The sequence below is a fragment of the Bombus impatiens genome, unplaced genomic scaffold (assembly GCF_000188095.3).
Source record: "Bombus impatiens unplaced genomic scaffold, BIMP_2.2 scf_0452, whole genome shotgun sequence".
Classification (NCBI taxonomy): Eukaryota; Metazoa; Arthropoda; class Insecta; order Hymenoptera; family Apidae; genus Bombus; species Bombus impatiens.
The window spans coordinates 675,722-687,778 of record NT_176871.1 but is presented as its reverse complement, the minus strand read 5'-3'; the positions used below and the strand labels follow the sequence as shown (position 1 = coordinate 687,778).

The window sequence follows — 12,057 nt, the reverse complement described above, 5'->3', positions numbered from 1 at the left end:
GGATTGACCAGGGATTGCGTATGGAATGCAGCGAGTGCACGCTGCTATAATCCCGGATTCGAGGGTAAATGGATTAGGTTTAATTAAATTCGCAACGAGCCTGGATTATTCGCGAACACGCGTAGACCGACAAAATATTCGATCATCTCGTCAGTGTTAGAGGCAAAAACAGAAAAACAGAGGGAAACGAAAGGTAACGCTGATGTTAAGAGACAAGGAGAATTCCCAGGTTGATCATGGAAACCGTATCGAGCAAAATATGTTCGGATGGTTAAAAGAATGGTCCTACGAAGTTTTTCCCAGAATATCAGGATGTTAAATGCACGGACGTGGTCGTAAATCTGAGCTTATATTTCCTTCTTCGAATACGAAGATTGTAGGAGAAAAATATCGCAAGTATAATTTAGTAGAGTTTCCAATCCTGATGTTCTTTCGTAATTATTTAGCGATCGATGGTGTATTTCAGTATAGTATAGTTAAAAAAAGAAACAAGAATATAGTTCTTTAAACAGTGTATGCCTAATATCTACGATAAGACAATCGATGCTTTCGAAGTCGGTATTTTTCCAAAGAATCGGGAGAAGTTAATATTTTTCGTGTAAATATTTTTCGAAAGAACCTCGTAATAAAGTTTAATAGAAAGACGATTTTGATAAGCTATGCTTGGAAAAGAACCAAAGGTTTCTCGACAGAGATTCACTGAAAGAAACAATACACGTAATATTTAATAGAACGTTCAACTTTTATCGAATTTCACTATGTACCTCCCGAACAATCTAGTGCTTTAATTAAGTACGCGATATTTTGGAGAAACCAGCCGCGGTTAAGGTTTTATTTGTATTTAAAGAATACTACGTTTCATATACCGAATCGAATTTAGAATAAATAACGAATGGGAAATAAACCGCGAATAACGGGGAGAATATTCGCCAACAGCCGTAGCAATTTCAGATCCCGGTAATTTCTATCATCGCGAAACAGATTTCGTTTGAAATTCACGCTGGTGTTTTACAAGATGCCGCGAGGAAAAGGAGACACGGAGGGCTCCTCCTCTCTGCTCCTTTGCCTCGCGGAAAGAATTTAATACGGAGCATTACCATAAAGAAACGAGGCACAAGACGAGCCGGCATTACGTAAGGTATCAACGGAAGAGCAACAATTAGTCGCGGATCCTCGTACCTTTCTCGCCGCATCTGCTGCAATTATTTTCCTAACTCGATAGCAAGCTGTTGGCGATAACGGTGAACCTTGTTTCCTTCCTTATTCCACGAGATCGTTCTATTGTTTCCATGAAATTGGTCCCGTTAAGAAATTCATAAAGCTGTCCGTAAAGTGCGTGACTCGCGAAAAAAAGGCGACGGGGTCGCTCGAACGATTTATCTCGTAATCCTTCGGATTTTCACCGCTGTATTCGAGATTGCTGGACTCTTTCTATTTATTTATACACCGGTTTGCTTGCTCGAGATACTTGTACGCTTTTACCATGGAAAATTTGTATGCGTGCGTGTGTGTGTTACGTATAAAACGCGTCGAAATTTTATTAGAACAACGATGAGACACGATTGTGACGATTGTGTTGTACAATTTGAAAGCAATCTGACGTGTTATCGTTTGGATGACATATCTGAAATCCTACATCCATATACCACGTCCATATGAAAGTTGCATACGAACAAATTTTATCGTATATTTTCGATTTACCTTTATACGGGGAATTACGTTAGTGAAATTTGTAACCAATCTGAAAATGTATACGTATGTGGTGATTTACATCATGCACCTCAAACCCTGTATCCTATTCCGTCTTCTATATCCTGTATCCTACATTCATACGAACAAACTGTATTCTATATTTTCAATTTACTTTTACACAATTACCTGCTTCTCGATTGTACTCCGATTTCGAAAACATTGTATGAGAAATTATAGGATTTTTACTGCAAATTGTATAAGAAATTATAGGATTTTTACTGCAAATATATACTTAATAAAAAGTAAGTAGACAGCATGAGTGACCATCTTAGAAATATATGAAATGTTAAAGATATTAACTCATTGGTCCAACTAATAACGAGAAGTAAATTGTAAATGTCCAATAGAAAAAAATGTTAAAGATGTTCCCATAGAATATTAAGACTTCATGAATATGTAATTAATATTTTATTCGCGCATCGTTGAATGTATATCGTGGAATAAATTTTACCCCACTTTCCACAGATTTTTGCGAAATATGTCAAGTCAAATAAAATGCGAAACGTTCGTTCACGTCTGCTATCCTTAACGTTTAAAAAATTGAAAACGTTGATTTATGTTTCGCGTCAACAGTGCGTTAATATCGATATCATTGACCGTTCAAATATCTGTGCAACCTTTGAGAAGTACCCGTACGTACTGAATACGTCGTAATTTCAAAACGTATATTTGCAGATTTGTCTGAAAATTTCCCAATATGATTATGACAGTCGAGTCTCGTGAATGCTAATGAAATTTCCAAATGTTTCCTATGACGCATAATATATTCAACGAAAGGTACTCGCGAGTATTCCAATATTTTCGTGAGCCTGTGCACATCGAACATATATGAAAGAGGGACAAAAGCCGATATCGCCGATTTATAACGTCAACTTATCCACATTCTGGCTTCAACATCTCTCTCGCTTATCTACGCTTGGACATTTTCTGAAAAGTGACTTTTCGCGAGACCATCGCCTCTGGTAATCCCGGAAAAGCAACACGCTGGATTTCTCATAAACTTTTTAGAACGTTGCGCGACGCTCTCCTGAATCCCGTGTAACGAATCCAATAACACGGTCGTCCACGAATCCGATTTTCTCCTGACGAAACGAGGAATCTAATAACGCCGCTTTATTTATCCGTTTTATACTAATAAGCACTGAATACTGAAAGATGAATTTCCTCTTGACCCCTTTGCTGTCTATTGCGCGCGTATTCGTTGTATTTTCACGGACGTTTTACGAGAGAATCGGCAAAAGCCGAAGAAAGGAAAAATCAAGTTATTTAAATCAAATTATTCCGCGGGATATTTACTGTGGTTACAAAAGCTACTTCTACAGCATTGTATTTATTATAGCATCTACGCATTAATTAATCGGCAGACTGCACATTTTTATGTAATTTCATATTTTTACGAAGAAGATCAAGGATATGAAACTCGGATAGAAAATTGTTTCGTTCGTTAAAAATGAGAAAGACCACTCCATTTTGAATATTTTATATATTTTGTATATTAAACACGGTTCATGAATCTTTGCATCTTTAAATTTATTATAAATGCGTAAAAAACCGGCGGTCTATTAATTAGGTTCAAGTATATTAAATTTCGTATGATTTAATGGTATATCCACATGATTATAAAAATTTCCTACTATACGAACGAAATGTAGAACCTCGTGAAAAGACGCTTATTATTGTGCACTGTTGTAACGTTACTAGAAACTTCAATATTTAGATTAGTTTGCTTTTTCTTTACCATAACGTGCCTAATCTCTATAAAAGCAACGGATCATAGCAGAAATGAGGGGGTGGAGCAAGACACGTTGAAGGTAATCCATCTCGTAAAGTTGAAAGTACGGCAAATAATAATTTCTAGTTTTACAAGAAGAGGAAGATATCAAAGAACAAGAGAAGTAGATAACAATCTGAAGATTCGATTAACGATAAACATATGTTTGGCAAATATAATACCAAAGAGGATTTAAGATATACATAAAAACTATCCAGAGTACTAAATTTTTTGTTTGTAAATAATAAGTTAATAATAAGTTTTGTTTGTAAATAATAAGTTAATAATAAGTTTTGTTTGTAAATAATAAGTTAATAATAAGTATCTCAAATATTTTACTTTATTTTTTATCGATAATTCAAGGATATGCCAAGGATGCCTCTTGACTTTCTACATTGCAAAAATGGAAGATTAATCAAGATATAAGAATAAAAGCTTAAAACGGAGAAACTACGTAAATATGTTCACTGTATCGATTCATTCCGTTTGCCATCGTGAAGTATAGCTATATCGGAGCATGAGAGACAAAAGGATATCGAAATTTAATTGATTCGACTATTTTCATTTTACCCTGTTTTCTGTTTATAATTCAACAATATTCGAAGAATGCCTTTTGACTTTCATGACTCCATGCATTGCAAATGGAGAATTAATTACGATATATCGAAAAATTTTTTAAAGCAGTGCTAGGTTTGCTCTGTTTAGGACTATGATGTACAGGTTGGGCCAAAAAAGACGCGAAGGACATCGAAACTTAGTTGACTCGAATAACTTCATTTTGCCCTACTTTCTATTTAAAATTCCAGAATATTCTAGAACAATGCCTTTTGACATTCTGCATTGCAAAGAGGAACAGCGACGAAGCTGCAACATCTACGCGGCGTTGCTTTATAAAGGTTGCGCACCTTTCTTTCTTTCGTTCCCTTTCGCATCCGTCGGTCATTAGACGCCTCCGTGTGCGCGACACGCGTTGCGTTCGTTGAATTCAACCTGTGCCCACGTGCGGGAAAACTGGATCTCAGCTCAGCCATCCAGTCTGTTCGTGGCGACTATATTCGGAAGGCTCGTGCGTAAGGAATGCGATTATACAGGGTGATTCTTGAAGAATCGTGCGCGGATGTCGTGAAAATTTTCTGCCGTAAAAAGAATTTCCTGGGTCTATCAAAAACACGTATCAAATGAAAAATTTCGCGAATTCTCGACGCGTTTCCAAGAACGCGAACAAATATCCGTGATAAAATACAGTTTCTGGTAAAATATTTCACTAGCACGCGTAATCAATGCATTGGCATGCTATCGATGATATACACGTGATCTATCGAATGAAAAATTGCTCGAATTTTTTAAACGCCTAGATTCTCCAGGAAATTTCTACATTGCCGTTTATAAATGTTAGGATAGGCTACTATCGTGTTTCAAGTCGCTAGGCCGGACGAATGATTGATAGGTAAGGACTTTAATCGATGATAATGATCCAAAATATATATCGTTGCATACACAAGAATCTTGGTACAAAAAACAAAAGGATTTTCGTTCAAACGATTAGATACGTGTCGTTCCATTCTCATCGAACTGATGTTGTTATTTTATGTAATTCGTTACGTGCCGAGGGGATTGTTATTTGAGAATATCGTAGGTAGCATGTGGGTGGTTAGACTTTTTGCAATTTATGTAACGAGCGATTTAAAAAGCTTGCAACTGAACGACAATTTTAATAAAAATGTGGATAATCGAAACGCTGGTCGAAGTTGTTCCTAAATCCTCGCATCGTGGCCGCGTTTCCCGGTAAACCAGCTTAACCAGTTTTCGTTGAATAATTTCTTACCCCGCGGCCGAAAAGAGCAATTACCGGCTCGTCGATCGCTTAATAGCAATTACTGGAATCTATTTACGTCGGTGGAGACGGTCGGTTGAAAAAGAGAGAGCCAACCTCGAGAGCTTTGATCTTCGCTCGATTCCAGCTAAAATCGCCCGGTTGTCCGACGGTTAATTAAATTTCAGTCGCGAAGGACGCCAGAAACGAAATTGCCTTTCGTCATGAATTCGATCTGTTTTCAGGCCCCACCCACGCCTCTCCCATTCTATCGGCCGTGACGTTCAAGTTTCGCATAGTCCGCGTGCCGGAGATTCGTCGCTTTGTCCATGATACCAGACAAACTGCCTCTGCTCTGCTAGCTTCGCTGGCGGGCGAAAATTCGCGCGACCTACGGAGAGGTTCGGCGAGTCGTTCGAGTTGAAAGGCATCCGAGGTCCTCTCTGTGTGTCTGGTCTCGCGACTCTGCTGCCAGCGAGTGAATAACCGAGCGACCGACGGGGCGTTCGTCTCTTTATGTAAATCGGTCGAATTCACGGCAAGCAATAAAATGTAAAGCAGAGTGTAGGTGGGCTGCGAGCGTCCTAAATGTCGTACCAAGCGTACCTCCTCTTTTTCTTTCGCCAACTCCTCGCGTCCCTTCGTATTTCCACCCTGCTGCTCCTGGTACAAACTGGCAAGATAATGCGGTGGAGGGTGGCAAAGGAAACGTGTGCACAAGGGTGTAGCTCGTGTTTCTCAGGCGCTGCGCGTCTTTTATACATATCGACGATTTAAAACTTACCGCGATACAGAACGATCTGCCAATTTAGTGTCGCCTTCTCTCCCTTTGTCACGACAGGATCGGGTCCCCGTTTTGCGCGTATACGTGTTTTCCGGAGTTCTTGTAAGTTTGCAGTGAAATTTTGTAGCACAATGGCAGGCAGGGAAAATCGAAAATAGAAACGATTCGAAGAAACAACGTAACTTTATAAAACAAAACTAATTGGACAAGAGCAACGTATAGACAAAGTATAGACGTAGTAAAATACAATAGGACGTAGGATAGATAAAAATCGGCAATACACTGCGAAACATAAGTTAAGAAATGTCTAATAGAAAAAGGAATACGTACTTGTATATACAAATACGTACAGATGCTGGGCTTTCTTTTATTCGCCGCTGTATACATTCGTTTTAATTGACAAGGAATTCCATCGTTGGAGAAATTCAATTTGAGTTTTAATTTGTAAAGCAATGAACCACAAAAATATGTAAATGTAATAGCGCGGCGGGGTTTTAACGTAATCGGAAGCATTGATAATGTGATTACGTGTTAACGACTTTTTAATTGTCAGCTGGAAAATTTGCGAACCATTCTCCGACGTTGGACAAAAGAAGCGATTATAAATTGTTCCGAAGCACCTGTCCTCGCAACGCTTACGCGGCCGAAATTTATATTGTTGTCCGGTCGCGTAATTAATTTCATTTAAGGGAAATTCAGGAAAGCAAATATAACGTAATTTTGTGGAAACAAAGGGGATTCTATTACATCCACGGTGTATCGCTTCCAAATGTCAGGAAAGCTTTGTTTGCCGGTTTGATATAGTACCAAGTATCCTGTAACTCTGTTAATCTATCCCTTTGCGCCTGCGACATTCGCACGTGCACGCACTAATTCGTGTAACACGTATAGCTTCTACATGATCTTGACCTTAATTAACTTCAGCTCTATCGACCTAATCCTATGATAATCTTAGAACACCGATGCCATTTGACGTACCTCGATACGCGATTGGATTTTCGTTTCTCCGAAAAACATATACTACCACACTTAAATATTTGAACACCCGACATAGCACGACTAAAATATTACTATTCTTGTTGTATTTTTACTGTTATAATTTATAAGTATAATGAACGTTTCTCTACTGTCAATTAAGAGCTTCATTAAGATTGATGCCATCAGACGTGCTACCATATGCTACTGGAATTTCGCTTTTCCCAAAACCGTAAACTATCGCATCTGAGTATTTGGATACGTTCGATTAGGACATTAACATTATTTTTATCCTCAACGTTGTAATGGAAAAATGTTTCTCTACCGTTGACTGTTATAATTTTCAGTGGATGAAACAAATTACTGCGTAGGTTGGACGACCAAAACCATTATTAACTACCACACATTGTTAGATTTGTAGACAAAGTTCAGAGTATTTAACAAAATAACGGAGCCATGAAATATACGACACGACAGTGGATGCAGAGCACGCTAAAACGAATATGAGCTGTAATGAAGTCAAATTAATAACATGTACATATACGTGACATCTTTTTACGAAATAAACTTCGCTATCAAAATTTGCTCGTCTCCCTCGATTATACCAAAAAAAAAAAAAAAAAAATAGGAATAAAAAAAAACATTGAAACTCCTGAGCGATCCTAGTTTAAAGTCCACAGACTGTACCTTGCAACCGTTAGTTTCCAGGCAAGTTATCTCGCGAAGAAGCAAGAAACATCACGTGGTTGTAACGAAGTAATCTCGCTTTAAGTGGCAAAAAATTCGTAACGAGATGAAATTCATGTTGGCAAACCGAGACGTTTAAACGTAGGCAGCGTAAGCAAAAATCGCGGAACAGCAGAGCTCGGCTCTCTTTTGATACGTCGGTGAAAGAAAGGAGAGTGGTCGTGGCTGGCACGGTAATTCGTTAAAGAATCCTTTAATGTCGTGTTCATTTCGCGTTTGTAATTTCCTCGGGAAAAATGTGTCGTGACCCAGCGCGCTAGTTAGCGAAGGAACGTACTTACTTTTACTTAGAAAGAAGTAAAGAGAGAGAGAGAGAGAGAGAGAGAGAGGGAAAAAAGACTCACTTGTCGAGCGCTTTCAGTTGCAGCAGCAAAGGTTGATTGTCGACCGCGTCGGAGACATCGCGACGCATCCGGTTACTATGTTGTCTCAAGGCCGCGGTATCATAGGAGGCCACCTCGTAATAGCCGATGTAAGAACTGAGCGTGATACCTGAAACAGATGGTAACCGAACATCCTTCCATTAACTGCTTTATAACTGTGAAAAACAAAAAAGAAAAAAAACGAGTATGAGAAAAGCTTCAGAAGGTTGGAGCTTAACTATAGCGAATTACGAGTACAAAAAAGATTTGTAACATATAATAAGAAATTGATATTTTGATTTATTTGATTCTTTGTTAAAATCGACGCTAAAAAAACAAAACACTTTGTTTTATTGTAGCGATTCGAAACGATATTTGAAGTACATTAAGCTGACTGAAGAGTGTATCTAACGAAGGCCATTGCGAATTATATCAAAGATAATAGAGAACAGTATAAAAACACGAAACAGGGAAGACAATAGCTCATAATTTGCTAATGAAAAGGAAAGGAGAGACAAGAAGCGGTAGAAGTTTCGCATCGCGCAAAAATTGCTAGAATGAACATGAACGCGGCGATTAGTCATTAACTCCTTTATAATTAGACTGTACATTTTTCACCAGCTCTGGGAAATTTTTTTATATCAAAGTATAGTACATACTCTTTAGATACTGATACACGATATATTTTTGAAGTTGGTGGGACAATAAAATTATATCATCGAGGTGCCACTTTCTCGGTCATATTCGACGAAATATGAATATTCATAAATATTCGCAGTCTATTTACAAGTGTCGAAAAAGAGAAAAAAAAAAATGAAAAATGAAGGGGAAAGAAGAGACGAGGGACGGTGAAATTTTGTATTGTAAAAAAAATTACAAGATAATTACAAGAATTACAAGATAATAATTAGTTTCTAAACTTAATTATCGTGTTCTATAATTGCATTGTAAAATATTGGATTGCGTGGAATGTCCCATTAACCGATCTCTCGCTTCCCAGCCTTTTAACAGAACCGACAAAGAGAAACCACTTAGGATCTTGCAAAATCCGAAACTTCAGGACCTGGACTTTCGCTATCGCGGGGGTGGGAGTACGGTGAGAATTGCGCCAGAGTCGTTTGCACGAACGAGACACTTTGGTCCGTGGGAGGAACAGAGTTCGCGTTTCTTTCTTGTCCAAGTTAATCTCGAAAATTAGCTCGTAGTCTAATAAAAGGTAAATCATTCGGTTTGATTATCCCTTTCTTTGATTCTAGAAAATGAGAGAATCTTGCGAACGAGGGTGCGAGAAACAGCGGAAGAAAATAAGTCACGTTCTTCGTCTTCTTACACGTGAATAGTTTTATACTTTGATCTCTTGTCTCTTGAATATTTGAACAAACATTTTTGTTAATAAAATATAATATAATACGATGTATAATTAAGATATCGCGGTCGAAGGTAGTTGAAAATGGAACAGTCTGTCACATTCTCGAATATAAGTTTCTTGAAAATACGTGGTAAATCTAGGAAATTTCACGAACGATCAAACAGTCGTTTTTAGTATTCAATAATAAAAATAGATATTTAATCCCACAAGAAAATTTGATATGGAATCGATTAATAAATTTCAAATATTCACGTTATTCCCCCGTCATCTTCAATACCGTTGGATAAATCTAATTCTTTATATTTTTCATATTCAAACATGTAAATGTTAAATACATCCTATAATCAATATACTAAATATACTAAATTCAATATACTTTATAATTTATTACACATTAAAACGTTCGCCGTCTTAGTCGTAGAAATATTGAAATGGAAAAACCACCGGAAGTACACTAGTCATATTTTCCTCTGAGATCTTCATTTCAGAGAAGGCACCTCTGGAAAACTCGATAGAAAATCCTCTTAAAGGATTTTACAGACACGCTAACTCGAATTCTTAACAAGTACAACAAACGAAAAAACGTTTCTTTTCCACATTTTATCCGAAACCTACATCAGGATCGCGTCATCGGGACGAGATAGAATCGAGAAAGAAATAGGGGAGCGCACTCGCCATCAGAGTGGCATTCGTCTTCGTGTTTCCATTGTTTGGTCGGTAAGTACCGGTCAAGAACAAAGGCAACAACGCGATGGTAAAGTGTTTGTCTCGTTGCCTATTAAAACGTTGCTCGCACGGAGTCGCGCAAAGAGCGTAGTTTAACAGCATCTCGTGGCGTTGTCCAGGCCACATCGTACGGCTTACAGCTTACGCAACACTCGCCAATAATCTAATTACCGTGGCTCGCTATCGATGCGTTGGCCAACGGCGAGTTGCAATGCGACCACCCTACACCGGACAGTTTGCATCGGATTTTCCATCGACAATAGGTATCTCCGTAGCCCGCAGCCAAACCTCCGCTATGCCTCTATCCTCGTTACGTTATCCGGCAAGATAGCGATTTCAGATAGAAGAAACCGAACGTGACTCTGCCTCTTTGCTACCTATTATCTCTATCGGTGGCGGTTCTGTGTAGTTACGCGAGTTGCGGACACTAGTTACGCAAAGTGTGCGGAATCCTTGCTAATAGCCTAACAGTTTGGTCCTTACAGTGATAGCGTTAATTACGATCCAGCTGTTTAAAGGTTAATTATACGCGTTACTTATACCCGGTAAACAGCTGTGAAAACGGGCAAAGGGACGTGGCTGGTCATTCGATTGTATGTCGTACACGATGCTAGTGATGGGCTTAAGTACGGCACGAGTAGGTTTGAAAATTAACCAACTAGATTCGAACTCTTCGTACGGTGGCGGACGAACGAAATATAAGAAAGAAATAATTTTACGAAACATTTTTCCTTTCTATAGAAACGGCTGAGTTAAGCGGTTTGAAGTATATTTGTCCGATGTTCTTAGGAGGATTGAAATTACGCGTTTTCAACCAGATTCGAGAAGTTTCTATAGATTCTACGAACCGTCGACTATATGTTAAAGACAAATATGGAGCTTGATTGACGCAGGTATATTCCTTGTTTCAGTTTCGATTTACCAAAACGTTTGACCGCAGTTACGGCAAGTAGCAAAGAGTCAACGGCAGAGAAACGTTCTTTCGTCGTAATGTCGAGGAAATGATAAAAACATCGATGTTTGATTTGCATTGCACCAGGTGTACAAATATTTGTGCAGGGTAGTGTACACATTGAACTTGATCCCATCGCTACACGCTACCGCTGTTCGTCACAGAGCGTTAATGAACTGGGAAATTAACAGATAGACCCTATGAATAAACAGAGAGTTCGATGGAAGGCACTAGCCGGAATCGAACGTGACTCACCTCTGTGTGGTGGCACAGGATGAAGAGGCGAGGCAACGGCGACGATTAGAAGGCAACCGAACACCAAGAAGAAAATCAAGGGCGTCCCGATTCCAGGATGACGACGACGTTCCTTCGACCCGAAGGGATACATCGTGGCCCTCTGGGCCCCGTTGTGCCCTCCTCTAACCTCGTCCTCCTCTTCTTCCTCCTCCTCTTCCCCTTCTTCGTCAACGGCCAGGGCCGTAGCGCGCATCGGCTCGACGTTCTCCGGCCCAGCAATAACTAATGGCGCTATCTGCCTTTCGTCGAACAACCGACCACCGCACTTTGCGAGTCACCCACCAGACTCATCTCTCTTCCTCTCTCGACCTCTGTCTTCCTCCTACTTTCGATTTTCCTTCTCCTCCTCCTCTTCCTCCTCTTCCACCGAACGTGCTTCCGCCACGTCCTCTTTCTCTTCTTTCTCCTCCGCGGGTCGCTCAACCTTTCGACCCTCCTCCCACGCTTTCAGCCTTTTTCCCCCGACTCCTGCTACCTTCGTCGATCGGCAGCTCTTCTTCGTCCTCACG

General features: G+C 39.4%; 1 protein-coding gene across 2 annotated transcripts in view; it reads right to left on the bottom strand.

Annotated features, from left to right (window-relative positions):
• LOC100743906 (disintegrin and metalloproteinase domain-containing protein 10) overlaps positions 1–12,051 on the bottom strand; it is a 48,853-nt gene extending 36,802 nt beyond the window's left edge. Inside the window, exons 1-2 of one of the 2 annotated variants that reach the window (XM_024368487.2) lie at positions 11,507–12,051; positions 8,187–8,334 (exon numbers count right to left, since the gene is read on the bottom strand). In XM_024368487.2, coding sequence (XP_024224255.1) covers positions 8,187–8,334; positions 11,507–11,741 — 383 coding nt within the window. In that variant the 5' untranslated portion in view covers positions 11,742–12,051. The remainder of the gene's footprint in view (positions 1–8,186; positions 8,335–11,506) is intronic. The other variant, XM_003490545.3, reaches the window with a different exon arrangement.
• Between the last annotated feature and the right edge of the window lie 6 nt (positions 12,052–12,057).